At 37.9% G+C, this 23,839-nt stretch overlaps 2 protein-coding genes across 2 annotated transcripts in view; one reads left to right on the top strand and one right to left on the bottom strand.

Annotated features, from left to right (window-relative positions):
* mtrr (5-methyltetrahydrofolate-homocysteine methyltransferase reductase) overlaps window positions 1-15,246 on the bottom strand; it is a 45,778-nt gene extending 30,532 nt beyond the window's left edge. The window contains exons 1-12 of the mRNA XM_067435112.1: window positions 15,049-15,246; window positions 10,213-10,366; window positions 9,961-10,114; window positions 9,771-9,888; window positions 9,312-9,690; window positions 8,999-9,112; window positions 6,198-6,351; window positions 5,957-6,045; window positions 5,574-5,754; window positions 2,682-2,724; window positions 2,002-2,188; window positions 1,556-1,674 (exon numbers count right to left, since the gene is read on the bottom strand). Coding sequence (XP_067291213.1) covers window positions 1,556-1,674; window positions 2,002-2,188; window positions 2,682-2,724; window positions 5,574-5,754; window positions 5,957-6,045; window positions 6,198-6,351; window positions 8,999-9,112; window positions 9,312-9,690; window positions 9,771-9,888; window positions 9,961-10,114; window positions 10,213-10,356 — 1,682 coding nt within the window. The 5' untranslated portion in view covers window positions 10,357-10,366; window positions 15,049-15,246. The remainder of the gene's footprint in view (window positions 1-1,555; window positions 1,675-2,001; window positions 2,189-2,681; window positions 2,725-5,573; window positions 5,755-5,956; window positions 6,046-6,197; window positions 6,352-8,998; window positions 9,113-9,311; window positions 9,691-9,770; window positions 9,889-9,960; window positions 10,115-10,212; window positions 10,367-15,048) is intronic.
* A 339-nt stretch (window positions 15,247-15,585) lies between these two features.
* On the top strand, window positions 15,586-23,826 carry cct5 (chaperonin containing TCP1, subunit 5 (epsilon)). The gene is made up of 11 exons (XM_067435208.1): window positions 15,586-15,811; window positions 16,289-16,349; window positions 16,425-16,589; window positions 20,455-20,653; window positions 20,755-20,947; window positions 21,043-21,192; window positions 21,703-21,822; window positions 22,412-22,597; window positions 22,710-22,847; window positions 22,927-23,107; window positions 23,575-23,826. The coding sequence occupies exons 1-11, from the start codon at window positions 15,707-15,709 to the stop codon at window positions 23,700-23,702; spliced, it is 1,626 nt and encodes a 541-aa protein (XP_067291309.1). The 5' UTR covers window positions 15,586-15,706; the 3' UTR covers window positions 23,703-23,826.
* Window positions 23,827-23,839: the final 13 nt, after the last annotated feature.

Genomic DNA, 23,839 nt, shown 5'->3' with positions numbered 1-23,839 from the left:
GCCTGTATGATGCCATGAGCATTCTAATCACACCGGTGTGATCATACACATCAAGGGGTTAAGGGGATTTCCAATGACTGCCGTCCGCACTATTCAATGCAATGAATCAATGTCATTGGTCTATGAAGGGAAACATCAGCTTCAGCATTACGCAAGGCGACACATCGTTTGAGGCTTGTAAAGGCTTGCATTTTTAGTTGAATCTGTGTGTAGTTGAATTAACTTTAATGATGACTCATAAAGACAGTCCCTTGCTGCTACCTGCTGATGTAACGATGCAACTGCATTGACTAACATCCTGCAAATATGTTCAATTAACTCTTGTAGGCTCTTTAAAGGGGTACTTCAGCACTGGAAAGATTAATCTGTATTTAAACTGGGTCATTAATGTAGTAGAAATGTGAAATTATTTATGAATTTGGTGCCTTCTAGACTGAGAAAAGACAGAAAATGTATTTTTGTCTCATGGGAATGAAAGACTACAATTCCCAGAATGCTTTGCTGCCCTGTGAGGCCATTCCCAAAGCCACCGCTACTTGATACTGAGTTAGAGAACAGACACTATAATTACGTACTGAATGTGTCTGTTCAATATAACGATCGAGTTGCCGCGTGAGTCTCACAGCAGACTCAGATTAGGAGTCAGATTACATTTAACGTTAATGTAGAGTTAGCGTTTTCAGTTCATGCCTTTGGAAGCTTAAGTTTCATAGAAATTAATTTGAAAAGTTAAAACACTTACACTGCTTAGCATTTGTTTAAATTAATGCCTGCAGCTGATAGCTGTGCTGTGAGTGTGATCTCCCATCCCCATGTACGGGTTGAAAACCTGTGGAAAAAGGTCCATCTGCTGGCTGTAGTCTTTAGCCTCTGGCCAAATATTCCACTGATAAGCCAAAGTATATTTATATGGATAGTTTTCTGCTTAAGCTCTGTTTTCAAAGACCATTAAAACATTCAGTGTATATGATTCTCAAATGAACTAATTACAACATTAATGTAAATAATATAACCAAGGCAACATAAGTGGTATTACTTTATCGGAGAAATAAAAAAAAGTTAAATGATCGGGAACGGCCAATCATAACGACAAGAAATCTGTAGTGGCTGCAAAAATCCTGATTGCAGCATCTCTTCTTGACAGGACCACCGAATTACAGAGATCACGGAAAACATCCACATCACTATGATCAAAAGCTTTCTTAACTGCCGTTTGTTTTTTTATTGAGAAGACAGCAAATATCTAAAACGCCGCTCTCAGCAGCATTGGGATGCTTACTAACTTTATTAATTCTGCTCCTTATTTTAAGATTTAATATAATTTAATAATAATTAGCATTTTTTGCATTTTATTTTTTTTTTAACAAAGTAGTATAAATTATAATATCGCCATTACATAAACACCAGCTTACTGATATCAGCCCGAATTTTGGAATCCGCGCAAAAGTGTTATACATTTCATACTGCTTTTACCATTTAAAATTTCATGACAACTAAAATATAGCAGAAAAAATAAAGAGTGAAAAAAGCATTGTATTACACCTTCTAGATGTACCTTTGTTGGAGAAATCCAATGAAGGGGGCCACACCTGTCCCAGGGCCCACCATCACTACAGGAACAGAGGGGTCGGAGGGTAAGTGGAAGGTGCTGCTGGGACGAGCTCTGACATGTACCTGGACATGACATTTAGAGCCAATCAATTCAAAGCGGTGATGGGATGCCTATACTCTGTAATCCTCCACACATGACATCTATTTAACCTTAACAAACCCAGTACCATACATTTTGTAGATAGCATCTAAATCAAAAGCTGTTATATGTTGTAGGTTGTGTTCTGCTCTTCTCTGCTGCAAGGATTAGTACCCTCTCTCCAGAGCTTATTTCTGCCCAGCTTTTACCTCAATCAAACAACCCAATTCAGCCCAAATCCTCCCTGGGACTGTGAAAAGCTAATTTGGAGGTGAAGGGGTTTGCTAATGTGTAATGCCTACAGTGCTAACCTTCGGCAGAGCTGATGTGCCTAGACACTCTGAAGCCGGTACTGTCCCAAGGGGCTGTAAGATTGAGGAGACGTGATCAACCAGCCAGCCTGTGCACAACCCCGTCCTCGCTGGATGCTCGGAACATGCAGGGAACTCCACAACATTGAACACGAAATGAACTTTCCCAGGGTGCTGAAGGCTGGAGCTGAGGAACGAGACAAAAATAAGAGACTAAGTGCTAACAATCCAGAACCAACCCTGAACATGAGCAAGCCGGTGGACCTCATTATCTCTCTCTTAATGGCCTGCCTGTATCGGGCCCTGGGGACCCCTGCTGACCGGACTTTAATATTTCATAGCCCTAATGTTTCTGTGTATTCTACCAGCATCAGCGTACTGAACAGAAAACATTAGTGTAGATTCCTGACCACTTACAACCCGAAGGAGAAGGGCAGAAAACAAATGAAAGTGGCAGGCGGTTCTGAAAGGCATGTCCTTTGTATCCAATTTTTGACTTTGATCACAACAAATAGAGTATCATCGAGCAAGAGTAAGTGATGCATTGAATTCATGTCTGTCTATAATAAACCACACAACATCAAAGCAGGATGGAGACAGAAATAATGACCTGGATATGCCTCTGCTTTAATTTGTGTGTCCAAATATAAAACACAGGTGTTTGAAACAAGGTCTCTTACCTGGCAGCAGAATAGGCTCTGGGTTGAAGCTTTGGCAAATGTTCTGTAATAAAGCAAAGGACATGGCATTGTGACCTTGAGGCTATTCGAATGTGTTTGAGTTTCTCTTTTAGGGCATCCCCTCTCTGGATGTCACCCAAGCCTCTTGAGTTTATCTATAGAGAGCCAATTTCTCAGAATAGCTCAATTCACAACACAGAGTTTCATTTTGTAAAGCTTTTTAGGACAAGCTTTATGTTAAAAGCAAGTTCAGTCTATGTAATCAATGAAAAGTTAAAGGGTTAGTTCATCTAAAAAATAAATTGATGTCATTAATGACTCAACCTAATGTTGTCCCACAACTGTAAGACCTCCGTTCATCTTCAGAATAGGGATGCACCGAATGTTCGGCAACCGAAATTATTCGGCCGAAAATAGCCAAAAAAAGCACTTTCGGCATTCGGCCGAATAAGTAAAAAGGCCGAATAATTTTGGCCGAACAATGACGTTTTTAATGACGCGATCAAAAAGTAACCCACGTAGAGTGAGAGCTGCGTGCTTTATGCAGCAAACATGTCAGCAGTGTGGAAGCACTGTTTAGTGCTGCATCTCATGTCATCGATGAGAAGAGGAACTGACTTTCATGTGAGAAAGCAGAGAAGCTACTTTTCATAAAGAAGAACCTGCCACTTTTCCTGAAGAAGTAGGCTAAGTAGGCTTATGTCTAGGACAGTTATTTATTTGTTGTGGGTTCAGACACATTTTTTGCACTATTCAATGCACATTTGTTGTTGTAGACATACAGAGTTACATTCTTTCAGCAGTCAGTTATAGGCCTAACATAGGCTATTCAAGAAGGGGGGCTTCTAAGATGGCCAAATAAAAATATATTTTTTATTTTACTAATTATTTATTTTAAGTTATGTTGTGCTTAGTTTGTATAATATCTGCTGGAATGTTAAAAAAAAAATCAGTGTTAAATAAATATTTTGAAATTGTATTTTTGTTATTTGATTTATTTCTCTAAAAAGCAACACAAAATAGTAAAAAGCAAATTTTTACTATTTAATTATTGTAATGGTAAAAAAAAAAAAAGCCAAATAAATGGAAAAAATGCGAAACACCGCGTTCGGTATTCGGCCTTCGGCCAAGCATTTCATTATTATTCGGTTTCGGCTTCGGCCAAGAATTTCATTTCGGTGCATCCCTACTTCAGAACACAGTTTTAAGATATTTTATATTTAGTCTGAGAGTGTATGGAACTGTATGCACACTATACTGTCCATGTCCAGAAAGGGAATAAAAACATCATCAAATTAGTCCATATGTGACATCAGTTAGAATCTCTTGAAGCATCGAAAATACATTTTGGTCCAAAAATAACAAAAACTACGGCTTTATTCAGCATTGTCTTCTCTTTCGCATTTGTTTTCAAACCTCAAATAAAGATTAAAGCGGTTATGAATCAGTGTATTGATTCATGATTTGGATCGGCAATATCACGTGATTTCAGCAGTTTGACATGCAATCCGTTTCTCAGCTCAAATAAAGCGTTTAAAATTCCCCTTCATTAGTCAAAAACTGCCATACCATTTTCTTCAATTCACTGAAATGATGAATCAATTTGAAAATATTAATTTCAAGCACACCATATGTGGATGCTGAAGGTCCAAAATATTATCAATTAATTACAATCAAACATTCAATACAGTGAGCAGCTGTTGCAATTACAGCTTCTCGTCAGCGCAAACAAATGCATCAAAAAGGCACATGGTGTTTTGCTGGAAACCCTCTGCACTTTAATGTCGGAAAAGCCTGAAAGTCAGGAGTTTGACTGATGACAATGATCTTACTGTCAGAACACAGCCGTGCAGAGTGATTTAGGAAATAAAATGAATGTGCTGTCAGACTCTGCTGAACCAGCATCTCTGTCAATTTGTGCCACGGAGAATGACCATGTTAATCCTTAATTTGCCTTAAAGTCGCAGTAATATTCGTGCCGATCAAAACTTAAAACATACATCCAATGCAACAATCAACTGACCACATCCGCAAAAATCAGCGAGGATCACTGCATTATGATTATCCTGCAGTTCTCTATATCTCAAGTATGGGATGCATAAATAATTTCAGTTATAACAGCCATTTCTCAAAATCAAGGTGACTGCACATTTCTCACCTTGATGGAGAGTTTTATTGCATTTCACAACAGAGGCTTACTTTATGACAAAAAAAACCCTCCAAAATAACATATCCCACCAAAATATTGTTCAAAAGATTATATAAGGTTTAAAATGAGAAAATATCATATTTGTATTGACAAAGCCAATTACATGGCACATTGATTTTCCGTAGTGTGCAAAACCTACACTACCGGACAGCAAATGTTTGTTTTTTCTCTGAAAGGATGCATTAACCTGACCAAAAGTTACAGAAAAGACAATAGTAATGTTGTAATGAATGCAAATGAAATCTTAGTTCTTTAGTTCCAATTTTTTTTTGAAAACAATCATTACAAATTTATTATGAGTTCATGATAATTTATCTGAATTGACTAACAGCATAAATTTTTTTGTTTATATGTCGTAAATTTCTCATCGTTCTCCTTGTGTGCCCTGATATGCTTTGGTAAGACTTTCAATACAGCTATTGCAAAGTTTAAAATGTATTTTTTCAGAGGGTGTACTTGCAGTTAAAGAACAGTATTTCGCCTTTTAAAGGAGAGCAAAAAAACTGAGCTGGACCTCTGATCTGATGTTGTGTTACTGCCACCTGGTGGTACCAGCACTGCAAGTACTATCAAATATCAGGCACATTTACCATGCGAACTGCATATACTGATAGGAAGTGTATGAAATGCAGAAGACATCCCCATTCCAGTAAATTCATAGAAGATCACAGGTGTTTACTGACCAAACAGGAGGCTGAGTGGAGGAAGGCAGGATGGGAAGGCCTGAAGGAGATCCAGGACACATATGTTGTTGTCCCTGATAAAGCTGTTGTAGTCTGCAGAGCCTTGTTTGCTACACAGTTCTAGAAGCCTTCTTTTCTCTGAACTGCTCAAAGTAAAGTCCGCCAACGCTCGCACAAACGCCTGAAAGCACACGAGAACAGCATACAGGGTCTGTCCAGGAACTTCAGACTACAGATCACAGACCATGAAAGCTAAACAAATCCTTCTCTCCAGTACATCAAAAGCACCGTTGCGTATAAAGTAAGCGCTAGTGCTAAATCAAAGGTTCAGAACTTCAACGGCACAGAAACTATAACATTAAATACAGTTAACACAAAATTACTTTTTTTGGAATGCTCCTTATCTCCAAACACCAGGTGAGAATAAACAGCAAAGAGCCATTCTGTGGGATGTGAAGTGGAACCGTCGCTGCTGTAAAAGAAAATAAACTGGCTATGTATTTATTCAACATTTCAGGTTGTCCAATCTTAATCTAGTTCTCTGAGTTGTGGGCAGAATACATTATTTTATCTCTTTACTAGCACAGTTTGAGGAGAATGTTCATGGTGTCAATGATTGTGTACCTTTCTTACTGCTGTTTTTAAGCAAGTTGACCTGAACAGAACAATTCTTTTGCATTTGCAGATCCAGTCTGAGCAGCAACTCTTCAACTTCACTAGCTCTGTTTGGACAGCGAATGTCAAAGGAGTCTCCAGGCTGATAAGCAACATCCTGCTCCTGGAGAAACAACATTTATGTGAACCCTTACACAGAGAACAAGACATATATTTTTGGTTGGAGGAAAATATATACATGTTTTACAGGACTGTTTGACTGATCTGAAAAAACATTAACTTAACTTTTGAGTAGGCATTGCTGAACATACAGTACCAGTCAAAAGTTTGGAAACGTAACTTTTTTTTATATATAAATCTCTTACGCTCATCAAGGCTCCATTTATTTGATCAAAAATACAGGGGAAAAAAATATATATATTATAAAGTTTTAATATACTTAATAATACTTTAAAATATTATATATTCCTATCATGACAAAGCTGAATTGTCAGCATCATTACTCCAGTTTTCAGTGTCACATGATCCTCAGAAATCATTGTAATATGCTGATTTATTATCAATGTTGGAAACAGTTCTGCTGCTTAATATTTTTTGGAACCCATGAGACTTTTTTCAGGATTCTTTGATGAATAAAAAGTTAGGAAGAACCGCATTTATTCAAAATAGAAATCTTTTCCAGCAATATAAATCTTTATTTACTTTTTATCAATTTCACATTCTTGTTGAATAATAAGTATTAAGCGAGGGCTGCACGGAGAGAGAGGCTGCGTCCGAAAACCTTTATCAGACAATGACTTGTAAGGCTGCGTTTGTGCATTAAAGGGGTGGTTCCGTATTTTTTTTCTAGGCTTGGTTGTGTTTATGGGGCCCAATATAACACGTCTTAATACGTCTTTTTTAAACGCTGTATTCTTCTTATATTTGACCTTTATTCCACACCGCTGTCTCCACTGTCCTTTGAACGGCTTGTTTGCTTCTATGAAGCCCATCACTCTTTAAAATGCAATGGTCTTAGATTGGTTAGATGGCCAAATGTAGTTTCATGTATTTTTATTGGCTGAAGTGTCAACCACAGTTTGTCCGGAAACACCACGCCCCTTACTATTACAAGCAGAAGTCAAATCTGCGGTGACTAGCAAGGGTTTATGATGTCACCAACCCAGGAAGAAGCTCGTTGCAGTCCAAACCGGACGTTTTTGTAGGCAATAAACTGACGTAACTTTAAAAGACAATATCTCCGTTTGCATTGAACTTTCAGCGCTGTAACTTTGCAGATACTGTTTATGCTCAAGCAGCAACATTACACACTAACTAAAGTTAAAAAAGTAAAAATCGCATGCAACCACCTCTTTAAGGCACCTCACAAAACTGATTTTGGACAGACAGTGTAACAGTACAATGATCAACAGCAAAATAGAGAGACTAATATATAATTACTACACTAGTTAATCACTAGAAATAACATCAGAAGTGGAAAATGGTCAAAAAATGTAGATTACACATAAAACTGACCAGTGACCAACTTTCGGATGCCATCTTTTTTCCCCAGCTCAATTGTCACGAATGGAAAGCACAGGGTTGTAAGATATCAAAGGCAGCGAAGGATACACTTATGCTGCCTTCAAAACTCGATCAGATGAAGCGTCTCAGGAGACAGGAAGTGAAGCTAACATTAAAGGGGTGATGAATTTAGAAATCAACTTTCCCTTGAGCTTTTGATATATAAAAGGTCATGGTAATATAATAATAATAATAATAATAATAATAATAATAATAATAATAGTGTTCGATTTATATAGTGCTTTTCAAGGCACTCAAAGCACTTTACATTGAAAGGGGGAATCTCCTCAACCACCACCAATGTGCAGCATCCACCTGGATGATGCGACGGCAGCCATATTGCGCCAGAACGCTCACCACACATCAGCTGATTGGTGGAGAGGAGACCGAGTGATGAAGCCAATCAGGAGAGGGGGATGATTAGGAGGCCATGATGGACAGAGGCCAATGGGCAAATTTGGCCAGGATGCCGGGGTTACACCCCTACTCTTTTTCCGAAAGGACATCCTGGGATTTTTAACGACCACAGAGAGTCAGGACCTCAGTTTAACGTCTCATCCGAAAGACGGTGCTCTTTGTCAGTATAGTGTCCCCATCGCTATACTGGGGTGTTAAGACCCACACAGACCACAGGGTGAGCGCCCCCTGCTGGCCTCACTTAACACCTCTACCAGCAGCAACCTGGTTTTCCCAGGAGGTCTCCAATCCAGTTTTCAAATAATTATTTACTGCTGTGTCATATAAATAAATAGTTTAAAAAAAGTAAATATTATGATTTCTGGATTTTTTTTAGATTATGTCTCTCACAGTGGACATGCACTTAGGATGACAATTTAGGACCCCTCCATGATTTCTAAGTGGGAACTTGCAAAATAGCAGGGTGTTCAAATACTTATCTCTCTCACTATATTTTTATATTTTATATATATATATATATATATATATATATATATATATATATATATATATATATATATATATAAATTATTTTTTTTTTTTATAACTGTTAAATGTAATCTTTTGCAAATTCCATTAACGAATACTAATAATGTTGTGATGACTGAATTCACTTGTAGCATTTAAAGTGATTTAACTATTTTTGGGGCAGCATATTAAGGCAATAACGTATTCTCTGCATTTATTTGTTATTGGTCAAAACAATTATATAAAAAGAATTACTTTAGTATTCAAAATTAGCCAGAATTGTAATATTGGAGCATCCCTACTTGAAAAAAATATCTGCTTACCGAAATATCAAGCTCCAGTAAAATGGCAGATTTCACTGCATCATCTTGAGTTAACTGAACTGCTTTTGAAATGGGCACTTCACAGTAACCGTCTTTACCAGATGGGACAACCTCCTGTGAACAGAGCATGTTAATTGGTAGATTAATAGACATAATAAAAAATATATGTGGGTTTTTTTTTTTTTTACTCAAATGCCCTCATTGTCCAACATATTTATTCAAGAATCACTAATGTCTCTTTCATGTTGCATGAATTGGTATTGAAGATTAATCTCTATACTTTATAAATATTGATTTTCCAGAAAGTCCATACCCCTTCAGTTGATGCCTGTTCCAAAATGACCTCTAGATATGAAGCGGGAAGAGCAGGAACATTAAGAACAGACTCTGACAACGGTGGTAAAGATTTCTTCAGAGATGCAACCAATGTAGTAGAGCAGGTCTCTGCATCACTGCTGTCAGATGTCACGCTTTTCCCATTTTCTGAGTCTATTTCACTCAGCTTTAAAAGATGAAAATCAACTTCTAGATCTGACTTGTTTTTTTCCTGGCCGGATGCATTTTTATGATTATTGTCTTGTGTACAGTCACTTCGGGCAGCTTCCTGCTTATTTGAAGCAGACATGTTGGAGAATGTGTTTTTCAGAGCGTCCCAGAGTCCCTCAATCCAAGGATCCACCACTACTTCAAGTCTAAAAAGAAAAGTGTCCCAGAATTTGACATGGCAATATATCAGATTTTTTTTAGATTGTTATTTAACACACATGCTTACCCGGTGCCATCATCTGCATGCCCAGTGGCATAGAAATGTTTTCCACCGAGTTGCTGCAGACATCTGTCAATGGTCTTGCCCCCGTTGCAGAAATTTGCATAGTTTGTGTCTCCCAGAGCTGCACATATAACAGCATGAAAAAGTGCTCATGGGAGGAGCTCACGCTTGCATAACAGAAAGATCATCTTACCTAACAGTGCATAACGCAGATGGGAAAGGTGGTCGTGCGGCAGAGATTTATTCTTGATCTTTCTCACAAACTTCTGAGCAGTGTCTGGAGGATCACCATCACCAGTTGTGGAAACCACAAAAACAACTGGGCGGATTTCTCTGTCAACGTTGTACTGGAGATGCATGGGAATTCACAAGTTATTACATCAGTCAGTTCTGATATGTGACTGTCTAAGATTTGATATCCATGAAAGTAATGATAAAGAAATACCTTGTCCTGGTTGCTCAGACAGCTTAAGTCAGCTGTAAATCCATGTTCAGCTGCTTGTTCACAGATCTCTTCAGCTATTGACTGAGCCTGACCGCGCTGAGATCCATACAGTATCAAGAAGCGAGCAGCAACTTCACACGGCATATTATGATAGCTAGACAAAGGGAGGTAAAATGTTGAAAATCATTTCTGCATTTTGCGAAAACACTTTCAGAAAAATGTACAAAAGCTGTCACTGAAGCATTACACTTTCAAAAGGCATACCTTTGTACCCAATTTACCACTAATGTGGGCATATTAGAACCTTTTGAAAGGATACTGTCTCAATGGGTGTGTTAACATGCACGTTCTTAACCCGATTATGCCCAGTAAGCCGACAATGAACATGGTCATGTAAACGCGTCAACCCGTTTTTTTTTTTATCGGAGTAAGCTCATAAATGCCGTAAGCATAAACTGGTCGGGACAGGTAGTTTTTTGCCTCTTACCCCGATTCCGCGCTGCATGTAAACGCATTAACCCGCTTTCTGTCGGCTTATTGAAGTGCGCATGTGTGATAGGTGACAAAAACGCAAACTTAGAGCAGATTTAAACGCATCCTCCAGATAGAGCGAGCTACCGTTTAGCATGAAATAAGGACATATATCACAAACGCAGACTCTTTTAAGACCCAGAAAATTGTAAAGATGTGTTCTCTTTTCTCATGCAGCAGAAGTAGAAGAGATTCAGTCAAAACGCTGCATCTGGAACTGATGAGGGATAATATGAGCCGTAACTCTCCCACTAATATGGTGCACGCTTTATTTAACATCACAACTGACGTAACATTTGAAAAACTCAGAGTCAGGTATACAGACATTATTATTTTTGACGGCACTACAAGGAAATAACCCGGTTTATAAATAGTCATGTAAACGCGGTTTACTTGCATTGTCCGTTTACTGGTTTGCATGTAAACGGGGAAAACTGATTATTTCAATAAGCTGATTTTTTGGATTTATCAGCTTACTGGAGTGCATGTAAACGCATCCAGTGAAAGCTTTTGTACCTTTTTTTCTGAGAAAATGTAACAATTTAAAAGTGTTATTATTCCTTTTTTTATAAAATATTATGTATACATTTTATTTAATAAACAATGAACTAAAATAGTTATATGGGGTTTTTTTTTTATCAGTGTTGTAATAATCATTTTTATAAGCATTTATATTTAATTTACTTTTTTCTTTCTTTTAACTGTAATGTGAATTAGTATTTTGCTTATTCTAAAATGAAGTTCTGTGTTTATATTTAACAATGTGTTTATATGGCAATTTTATCAAGGGTTAGTTCATTATTCATTAATTACTCACCATCATGCCGTTCCAGACCCGCAAGACCTCCGTTCATCTTCGGAACACAAATTAAGTTATTTTGTTGAAATGAAATCTTCATTTTGTGTTCTGAAGATGAACGGAGGTCTTACAGCTGTCGAACGACATGAGGAAAAGTAATAAAAGAGAGAATTCTAATTTTGGGGTCAACTAACAAGCTTTGTATACTATAATGGAGTGGACTGTATACAGTAATGTGAAAAAGAACACCCTTTTGAATTCTATGGTTTTAAGTGTCAGGTCATCTGGTCATTAGCAGGGGTCTGTACCATGATGGTAGTTTAACAAACTCTGTTAAACTCATCAGCTTTCTCTGTCAACCCAGGCTTTGATTTACTCAGGCTAAAAGTTTAGCTGTGACATCAGTAGTGAACAGCCAATCACATGGTGTGGATCAGTGGAGCATTCACTTAACACAAGAGAAGCAGTGAGATTCATTTCTCTCTTCTGCAGATTATTACATGATTGAAAAATATTAAACAAATTTACACAGCAAGAAGAGCCATCTATGAAAGAAACTTAAAGAAAAATCTTACTACATCAATGCAAGTAAAAGTTATGAAGTTAGTTTAGTTGATATATAGAGAGAGAATTGAACATTTAAGCTCACGTTGTCAGTTTTATTTGATTACCTTTATATAGGTTATTTATATTAATATTAAGTAAGTGCCTATTAATGATTAACTAAAATGATACGTGTAATTGATTACGGGTTACAAAAATAAATTACATAAATGTTATATCTATTATTATTATTATTAAGCACTGTTAAAAGCCAAACGCTTCAGTCTTTAAAAACATTTGCTATGTGGTGACCTTTCATTTGGAGTAGAAACAGGGGGAGTGACTTCATTGCATCAGAGATGTGTCATTTTGCTCACAGCTGATTGGTCCAATTTTAATTTGAGATCTCTTATCCAGAACATAACCTGCCCTGGAGTAGGGGCCTATTGCACAAAACTAGGATAAGGGATTAAGCTGGGATATCTTGGTGATCTTGTTATCTGTATGCACAATATAGTACACCGCTGTCGTGTAAAAGTACCCTGAAGGCACACCTACACCAAGAATGTTAACGATAATAAAAGATGACTGTATATTAGCAGATAATTTGAGCCAGGAATCAGGATCACCAAGATATCCCAGCTTAATCCCTTATCCTAGTTTTGTGCAATAGGCCCCAGGTTAGCCGTGGTCCGTGGAGTTCAAGTTACTTCTGACCACTTTAATGGTACCTAAAACCCAGGATTGGCACAAACTAAGCTTAAACATAGCTAGTCAGCTAAACCGGCTTCATGGTATAGGCCGCTTACCTTAAAGGGTTAGTTCACCCAAAAATGAAATTGATGTCATTAATGAATCGATTCACTGATTCATAACTGTTTGAATCTTTATTTGAGGATTGAAAACAAACAGGGAAGAGAAGACAATGCTGAATAAAGTCATAGTTTTTGTTATTTTTGGAACAAAATGTATTTTTGATGCGTCAAGAGATTCTAATTAACTAATTGATGTCACATATGGACTACTTTGATGATGTTTTTATTTCCTTTCTGGACATGGACAGTATAGTGTGCCTACACTTCCATATGCTCTCGGACTAAATATAAATTTTTTAACTGTGTTATGAAGATGAACAGAGGTCTTACAGGTGTGGAACGACATAAGGGTGGTTCATTAATGGACAACTCCGGTGAGAAATGAACCTAGGGGTAATTAACAGGTGGAGTAGATCGTTCTCTGGGATGCGTTTTCATCGAAATCGAATGTAAAGAGTTTTATCTTTAAAAACAGATTAGCTTATAACACTAGTCTATGGGGCACAGAGTAGTGAAATTAAATCGCTAGTTAATACCACTAATAAGGCTAAAAATAGCCTCACACTAACATAGTAGCATAATGAGGGTCCCTACATGCAAACCGAAGCATTGAGAACTTTGTAAGAGTACAACAGTTTAATAAGAAGATACTTTATAAACATAGTGCCTTACGCGTTCACGGACAGGCGCCATCTTGGAAAACAGTCTCGACTCATCGAGCCATGAACGCTGTGCTAAGTGATGAACTGTGACTTGGAATCTCATATGGTCTGTTGTTTCCGGAAGAAAACACTGAACACAACAGAGAAAATAAATAAATAAAAATAAAAATGTCCATGTTATTACATTTCACAAACTTAATTCCTATCGACCAGCTCACTTAGAACAGCGCTCGTGGATCGATTCGTCGAGACTGTTTTCCAAGATGGTGCCTGTCCGTGAACGCGTAAGGCACTATGTTTATAAAGTATCTTCTTATTAAACTGTTTGTACACTTACAAAGTTCTCAATGCTTCGGTTTGCATGTAGGGACCCTAGGAATACAGAAGAGTTCATGGTCGACTCAAGACTGCATGATGCCCAGGTCCTCCTTTGGCTGCAAAACAAACCCAAATCATCACCTCTCCACCACCATGCTTGCCTGTTGGTATGTGTATGTTTGTACTAATATGCTGTGTTTGGTTTTCAACGTTCGTTTCAGGGAAGATTGGCAACTGTCTTGAAAGTTTTCTACTTGTGAATAATATTTCTCTGTGTAGAATAATGGTTTGGAAATGGCCATATAACCCTTCTCAGATTAATGGCAGCAACAATTGCTTCTCTAAGATCATTGCTGATGTCTTTCCTCCTTGGCATTGTGTTAACAGACACTTGAATGTTCATGACAGCAAACTGCCAAAACTTCTGCTTCTATAGAAGTGATCACACTTGCTAATGATCAATTAATCAAAAGCCTTTGATTAGCAGTGCCTGACTGTTAATTGGCCTCTTTTTCATATGTAAGCAGTAAGGGTGTACTTAGTTTGTCACCCATGGACTCTCCATGTTGGCCTAGTTTTTGTTAAATAAATAATAACATGGTGTAATGTGTTGTTGTTCATCTGAGATTGTATTTACTTATTTTATGTTCTGCCACAGACCAGCTGATTGTTTTATTATGTCCTGCACCTAAAACAATTCAAGGGTGCCCTTTTATTTTCAAATAACTAAATAATACTATATTTATTTAAATATGAACTATATCAGTGGTTTTCAAACCTGTCCTGGGGGCACCCCAGCCTCCCCCATTTATCACACCTGATTCAACTCATCAGCTCGTTAACTTAGTAGAGTGCAATAACTAAATAGGGTGTGTCTAATAAGGGAGACATGTGCAGGCTTTGAAAACCACTGATCCATATGTTTATAGATCAAAAACATAAACTTTCATATGTGTAAATTGGAATTTAACAGCTCCGATCATGTGACTATTTACATAAGCCAACTAAACATAACAAAGAAATCAAAACAGTCCGCACTTTCATTTGTAGTTGACGGTCCTGTGTTAAATACATCAACTCGACTATCCAAAGTTTACAAAAAAAAATGTTGTTCGCAAATGTAAAATGTGAGCAGTGGGATTAAATTGATTCAAATATTAAAATTTACCTTGATTTTATAAATGACAACTCCAAACACGTTTTCGGCCGACTCCGAGAAACATACTGAATTCCTTCTTCTTCTTCTTCTTCTTCTTCTTCAAGTTTTTTGGCGATTGTCAAACAACGAAATTGTGTACTGAATTCCTCACTATGCTTTCATAAGTAGGTGGTATGAACTGGTGGATTAGGTAACCGGATATACGTTACTGTGGACTCGCACATGGCCTTGCAGAAATAAAAACTTGTAAATTACAAGATACACTAGTCAATCACAGACCTCAACATGTCTAGTCAATCTTTATGGAATATAAATCTGTGGCTGAACTCGCGTTATTTGTTGGAGTTATCGCGATAGTAGGATAAACCATTAATATACTTAAATAAAAAAAGGGTAGATGTTTCTTCCTTTCTCTTTCCTAAATGATTTTATAATTTAAATTGTTGCATTTTTTAATTTAACTAATGACTGTGTGACGCTTATAAAATTTACCCAAAAATGCCGTGGATGTTATGACATACTCCACTTGGTTTCGTCCGCCCCGCCCCAAGATTCTTCCAGAATTAGCCGGCAGATCCGCGCGGCGAGGTGCACGGCTAGAGGTTTAAACTCTCTTATATAAAATCATTTTATATAGCTGTGCATTTCACTGGGCTGGAGATTAAACATGTCCGCACTTGGGACCCTTGCTTTTGATGAATATGGAAGGCCTTTCCTCATCATTAAGGACCAGGACAAGAAATCTCGCTTGACTGGCCTGGAAGCGCTGAAGGTACAAAAGCTAACGGGCTAGCGGCTCTCTGAGCTTTTTAACAGTGCATTCAATCATATTTAAAATCCCGGAAACTACAAACTGTATCATGTTTTAAGCGGTGACTTATAGCAATGTGCGTTGCCATAGTCTGACATAGAGCGAAATACTTTTTTGGTGCGTATTTTATTGTCTGATGCGATAAATAATCAATGCGCCTCATGTCAAGCAGCGGATGGTCCATGTGCTTCCTCTAGCTGCGTTGAGTCATGATGCACAAACAGCAAGACATAAAACAGGATATTTAGTTTTTATTCATAAGTTTTATTTAACTGTCTCTTGACTTTTTCACGCAAACTACATATTTTGCTTATTGCCAAGAATCATATCAAGAGTTTAGTTGATTGTAAAGCACCGTACTGTGTCAGAACAACATGATATGTTTATCTGTAATGTCGTGCATATATTTTATTGTAATATTGTTATTGTCCGTTTCAGTCTCACATCATGGCAGCTAAAGCAGTTGCAGGCACCCTGAAAACATCACTGGGGCCAAATGGTAAGTCCTAGGTTCTGCACGTAGTCTTGCTAGTCCATCCCTTGCTGGTTTTTATTTAATGAAAACTGCTTACAGGACTTGACAAGATGATGGTGGATAGGGATGGTGAGGTGACTGTGACCAATGATGGTGCAACAATTCTCAGCATGATGGATGTCGAACATCAGATTGCCAAGCTCATGGTTGAACTATCCAAGTCTCAAGATGATGAAATTGGAGATGGAACCACTGGTGTTGTTGGTGAGTTTGCGTTTCCTTGACACCTCCCTTTTCCTGACTAAACAAAATATCCGGTTAATGCTTGCAATTGATCGGACTCCACACATTTCCCCCTGCATGTTTGTTGAGTAAAGGGTTAGTTCACCCAAAAATAAAATTTATTTTATTAATGACTCACCCCCATGTCGTTCCACACCCATAAGACCTCCATTCATCCTCGGAACAAGATATTTTAGATTTCTTCCATGGGTTTTCTGTCCTTTGAATGTAAGTGTATGCCCACTTGCTGTCCACGTCCAGAAGGTGATGAAAACATCATCAAAGAAGTCCATATGTGACATCAGTTGGTTATTTAGACTCTTTTGAAACGTCGACAATAGGTTTTGTTCCAAAAATAACAAAAAATACGACTTTATTCAGCATTGTCTTCTCTTCCGTGTTCCTCAAATTAAGATTCAAACGGTCATGAATCATGATTCAGATCGCATGTCAAACTGGCAAACTGCTGAAATCAAGTGACATTTGCGATTAGAATTTATCTGCTGATTCACAACCGTTTGAATATTTGATATGATACAAAATTCAGTGGGTAAATTTTGTATTCTTCATAATTTGTTCAGATTTGTATGCATATGCATAAAGGTTGTTTTAGTAGTTTTTAGTCTCTAAATATATTTCTTTCCATGTTCTCTAGTCAGCTATTTCATATAGAATCCTCTTATTTGAGGTTGTGGATGATAGTCTTTTCTTCCCTATTTGTCACATCTGTCCGAGTGAAATGGCTTCTCAAACAATCTTTGCTATTGCTGTGATGTCATGTGAGTGACAGGTTGTTTCACCCTTGTGCCAGTGAGCACATCTTCAGAGAATAGATGAGACATTACTGCAAGAGAAAGAAGTTATTTTGAAAAAAAAAAGATTACGAGGGCACATGATTAAAAAAATTTGCCCAGATATTTATATTGCTGTATATAAAATACTGCAGTCTTCCATAAAAATAAGTGGTCAATTTTGATTTCATTGTGATTTTAATACTTTTATTCTGCAAGGATGCATTAAACTGATCAAAAGTAAATACATTTGTTTAGGGCTGGGTATTTTTCAAAAATGTTCGATCCGGTGCCAGTTTCGATACTGGTTCCTAACAATACTTTTTTCGATACCATATGCAACCGACTAGCAGCACAAGTTAACATAAAGTGATAGTCAGCGTTATGGGGATGCATTCAGTTTAAGTAATGAAATTACACTTATCTGTCAAGTATTTCCCCAAGCACAATTGTCCCCCCTCCCTTGCTCTCGCTGGCGTGCACTCACACTTGACGTACCGCACACTTTTTTTCCTAATTTTTTGTTTTGAAGAAGAACAGAAAAAAAACGCTTTCTCTAATAGACTGCCTAATAGATTTATAATTTATGTTGCGCAGTGATTTTTTTTCACTTGACTGCACTACTCGTATCAGAAGATTATTATGGAGGCAGCTGACTTTGATGGAGAAATATACACCTTTACTCACAAACTACAATTCATGTTAATCAATAAGGTGAGAACCTGGAGCGTTATAAACCTAAATACTTGATTTAAAGGGGGGGTGAAACACTCAGTTTCAGTCAATCTCATGTCAATCTTGAGTACCTATAGAGTAGTATTGCATCCTTCATATCTCCGAAAAGTCTTTAGTTTTATCATATTTATAAAAGAAATATGGGCTGTACCGAGTCTTTCCGGAAAAAACCGAGTGCCTGGAGGCGTATCGTGTGGGCGGAGCTAAAGAATGATGAGCGCGCAAAGCGGTGACGTCCTCAAGCGTGGAGAAACCCATCTATCTCAGCTAATACAGATAATGATCCACAATCAAATCTGAGGCTGAAATAAATTGAACAGGAGAAACGGCAACATCAGGATGTCCGTCTCTGTGGTATGTACTGTATTTAGTGGCCTTTGTGTGCAGTTTATGAGGACATGATTCGGTTTATGGACTATTGTATGTGACTAGACCTTAGAGGTAGCAAGCAAAACGGTTTTGCACGTCAGAGTCAGACTAGTGTAACGTTATACAGAACAACAATGGAGTAACCGTTAGCGCATTTGAATGACGAAGCACGCGATCGTATCGTTTACTGATGTTTACTCATGCGACGGTAGCCAATAGCAGAGACATTTGAAGTTGATTTACTCACCGGCATCTTCCAAAGCAGGACCGCTCTGTCAAAAACACACTTCTTTGGTATGATTTGGTGAAGTCCTGTGACAGCAGTGACCGTGGAAATCCACTTTGCGACGCGACTGAAGCGATGCCTTGAAGCTTCCCGTCATTTCTGCGTTCAAATCGGTTCAAATGCAGCGCTGCCTTCCCGGAATGCTGTGCTGAAGTCGCTCGACGTCACCCATAGGAATAAAGTGGAGCACGGCGCGCCACATAACTGTTCACGGACGACTGGATCTGCAGCTGAGAGACTGTTTACAGCGTGCATTTCCTCTCTCTCCCTCTAGTGACGCGCGCGCACCCTTCCGGGAGAAGAGCCTGTACAGCCCATACAAGGACCTTCCGCTCTATTTAACGTCAAATAGACCCATACTCGAAAAAAACTTGCCGAAACTTGTGAGAAACCGGAAGGAGTATTTTTAACACAGAAATACTCCATCAAACGTCCAACATTAGTTTTTGAAACTTTGTCTATGTTTAGGATGGGAATCCAAGTCTTTAAATGTGTAAAAAGCTCAGTATGCATGAAACAGCATTTCACCCCCCCTTTAATCGAAAAGTGTAGAATGATGACAGTAGCGCACAGCTGTTAGCGCTCACACTGCATGCAAACCGTGTTCGAGATCAACCGAAACGCGCTCTGGCTCACCTCTTCCATGTGGGCCGGTGTCATCAGGTTCCACAAAAATCAGCACAACTGTATGCAGAAATGTTTCTTGGGCAGCAAATCCGCATATTAGAATGATTATGTGACACTGAAGATTGGAGTTATGGCTTTTGAAAATTCAGCTTTCCATCACAGGAATATGTTGTCTTAAAAGATATTAAAATAATAAAATAGGTATTTTAATTCAGTTATTTTTCACAATTGTGCTGTTCATATAGCCTGACAAGCCAGACCCACATCAAGGTGTTTGGTCTGGAAACTCACCATAGACAGGGCTCAATCTGAGGGGCGGGATAAACGGTTGTCTTTCAAACTCCCTCTGCACGGCGTGCACACAATTGGATAGCGCTACAACCAACCAGAGTAATGAAGGTGAAGCAGAGCTCGTATAAAGATTAAACTTTGACCGTATCCGGTCGGCAAAATTCAGAACACATCTTCCCCTCTTAAGAATGACTTCAGTGCTGTTCTTTATTTTCTCAGAGAAAAGCTTAACTTCAAGTCTTCCAGAGTCGCGGTCAAAGCTGAATCGAAAGACCACCGTTCGCCAGTTTCTGTGTTTACTAGATGCACGTGCAACTTGGCCGTCATTATATTAGGCCCTGCCCACCGACTCTATACACGATGTGATTGGCCTGACCAGAGTTTGGAGTTTACAGCTCAGAAGTGAATTGAGAGTTGCTAGACGACACTCTTGGTAAATTAGATTTGCTGCCGCTAGGGTGCGTCTAGATTTCTAGGCTACTGTTCATACTGTATTTTGATCAAATAAATGCAGCATTGGTAAGAATAGGAGACTTCTTTCAAAAACATTGAAAAATCTTATAGAGCCCAGACTTTTGAGTCATTTAAAAAAAAGAAATCTGTAAGCTATAGTAGTAGACAACTAGACATTTTAATATGTACCATATTGAAGTTCATCTCAAAAGTGCTATATTTTTGTTAGTTTAAAGCATTTTTCTTGTTTACTCCATGCAGCTTTGTGGTCTAATGTGTATGTTTGCCCCTGTAGTCTTGGCAGGAGCTCTTTTGGAACAGGCTGAGCAGCTGTTAGACAGAGGCATTCACCCCATCAGGATCGCCGATGGCTATGACCAGGCCGCAAAGATTGCCATCGAGGAGCTCGACAAAATTGGTGACAGTTTCCCAGTGGATCCCAACAACACAGAGCCTCTTATTCAGACAGCCATGACCACGCTAGGGTCCAAAGTGTGAGTCTCTGTAACTAGTTTGAAATTAACCATTTATTACTGTGATTACTGTGATTACTGTAAAAGATTATCATTAAAATGATCAATTTTTTGGTCTGTAGTATTAACCGGTGCCACAGACAGATGGCAGAGATTGCTGTGAATGCCATCCTCACAGTTGCAGACATGGAAAGGAAGGATGTCGACTTTGAGCTCATTAAAGTGGAAGGGAAAGTTGGTGGTAAACTAGAGGACACTCAGCTCATCAAAGGTGTTATTGTGGACAAAGAGTTCAGTCACCCTCAGATGCCTAAGGTTTGTGTTTACGGTTAATATTATTTTCTGATTGCACATGCATGACATCATGTGTAAGGTCTTCATTAATAATTATGCTTTATATATTCCTCCAGGTACTGAGAGACACAAAAATTGCCATCCTCACCTGCCCGTTTGAGCCACCCAAGCCCAAAACCAAGCATAAGCTTGACGTGACCTCAGTGGAGGACTATAAAGCTCTGCAGAAGTACGAGAAGGATAAGTTTGAGGAAATGATTCGACAGGTCTGTATATTGCTTCTTCTGTTTTTGTACTTTACTAAGAGATATTGTCTTAATTAGTTATTTTTGTATTTAATGTGTAAGAATATGTAATATTGTACATTATTAAATATGTATTTATAATTTGTATTTCAGTGTATTTTTCTAAAGCTATAAAATAGGAGGAAATTTGTCTGAAAGATATATTGGTTCAGGGAGATTTAATAGCAGTTTTATTTTACATTGGCAGATTAAGTATATTAAATATATATAATCAGTTTCTTTGTTTGTAAGGTCTTTTCACATTTTATATAATTGTGTAAAATATAACAAAAATTATCTATAATGATGTTTTCTCAATCTCCATGACAGCCCTCATCAGTATAGTTATTTAGGGCTATAAATATTCTGAAATGATAAGGGCAGGTTAAAATGCATTGCATCCTCAGTTTGATTTTAATGATAAATGAATATCACTGATCGTAGAAATTTATTTAGTTTTTTTTCCCTCCTATTCCATCACTTCTCCTAAAGGTCAAAGATACTGGGGCAAATCTTGCCATTTGCCAGTGGGGATTTGACGACGAGGCCAATCACTTACTCCTGCAGAATGAGCTTCCTGCCGTCCGCTGGGTCGGTGGACCTGAGATTGAGGTTTGTAAAAACTGCACTGCAATACGCTACTGTTTAAAAGCTGATTTGTTCTCACGTAATATTTTATGTTATTAATGGTAAAATTAATTGTGCTGCTTAAAGTCAGCATGAGGTCAAAATTGACCCTATTTACTTTATAAGCACACATTATTAGTTGTACAAAAAAATCTAAATCTGAAATTGTACTTCCCCTCTGGAATGGCCTTCCTTGTTTGATGACATCAGTTTGACAGCTTTGTTAGAACCAGAGCCAATGGCTTTAGGTAGAGCATTTCTTCCAACTGCAGTCTGTTGTGAGGTTTGACAGCGAGCTGAATGGAACGTCTACTTTTTTGATCCAATGGATTGCAAGTGGAGGAAAAGCCACGCCCTCTATTTTTCAAATACAGTATTGTTGTCACATTACTTAAGCAGTATTTCTTTAAAACAAATCTTTTGTAACATTATAAATGTTTTTAGAGTCACATTTGCTAAATAAAAGTACAGTATTAGGTATGAAAAGTATTCCTTTCAATGGAAAACTTCTAGACCCCAGACTTTTGAATGCTAGGGTATAAACAAACAGAATTTTTTATACAAACATTTCCAGCTCATCGCAATTGCTACCGGAGGACGTATCGTACCCCGATTCAGTGAGCTGACCCCAGAAAAGTTGGGCGCAGCTGGTTTGGTGAAGGAAATCTGCTTTGGGACCACTAAAGACAAAATGCTGGTTATTGAGGAGTGCAAGAACTCCAGAGCCGTGACAATCTTCATCCGTGGAGGGAACAAAATGGTAAGGAGTTTTAAATGCTAAATTAGGATTTTGCCTCCAAGATATTAAATTTGTTTTTGTATCATGGTTACAATTTTGTGATCTCCATTGCCTATTCAACTGAATCATTTAGATTATCGAAGAGGCAAAGAGAGCTCTTCATGATGCTTTGTGCGTCATCCGTAACCTTGTAAAGGATAACCGAATAGTGTATGGTGGCGGTGCCTCAGAGATCGCCTGTGCTCTTGCGGTCAACTTGGCAGCTGATAAGGTATTTTTACCATCATCTGTACTTAACATTCTGAGGTTTTGGTTAAGCTTATTTCTAAAATGCTATACCTTTATTCCAGTGCCCCTCTCTGGAACAGTATGCTATGAGAGCGTTTGCTGATGCTCTGGAGGTCATCCCTATGGCACTTGCAGAGAACAGCGGTTTGAACCCCATTCAGACGATGACTGAGGTCAGAGCCCGACAAGTCAAGGAAAACAACACTGCACTTGGAATTGACTGCTTGCATTTATCAACAAATGGTATGGACCTCTTTAATATACTTCTCAAAATATAATTATTTAAAATACAGAATAGAGAAATTAATTAAAGTAATGAATTATATTATATTTTTATGTCTTTTCGGAAAAAGTGAATTTTGGAAATCTGACGTGAGCCATCAGAAATCATTCTAATATGCGAATGTTCTGCTCAAGAAACATTTCTCATCAATATTGAAAACAGTTATGCCACTTATTTTGGTGGAAATCGTGGAAATATATTTTTCCAAGGATTCATTGATTATAAAGTTTAAAAGGGCATTATGAATTAAAAAACTTTTTTTGATCAATTTAATGCATCTGCTGAATAAAAGTATTAATTATATTATGGGGAAAAATACCTTTTGAACAGTACTTTTAGTTTTAATATTATATGTAATGGATTCTATGGGGTGTTAGACTGATACATAAAATATATTTGGCCTTATATTTGACTTAAATCTTTGCAGACATGAAGAAACAGCATGTGATCGAGACACTCATTGGAAAGAAACAACAGATTTCTCTGGCCACTCAAGTAGTCAAGATGATTCTGAAGATTGATGACGTCAGGGGCCCCGGCGAGCCTGAAGAATGAGCTGTGATGAAATGAGCGGTCTCAAGCACTTCTAAAGGAATGTGTTGTCGAACCTGTACTGTTATTTATCATTTGATGCAGTTCAATGTAGTACCGACGTGATCAATAAACTTTTGTTTTCAGATTTCTCTTGGTTG

This window comes from Pseudorasbora parva, chromosome 24, assembly GCF_024679245.1.
Source record: "Pseudorasbora parva isolate DD20220531a chromosome 24, ASM2467924v1, whole genome shotgun sequence".
NCBI classification, from domain to species: Eukaryota; Metazoa; Chordata; class Actinopteri; order Cypriniformes; family Gobionidae; genus Pseudorasbora; species Pseudorasbora parva.
This window is presented reverse-complemented; position numbering and strand designations above follow the sequence as displayed.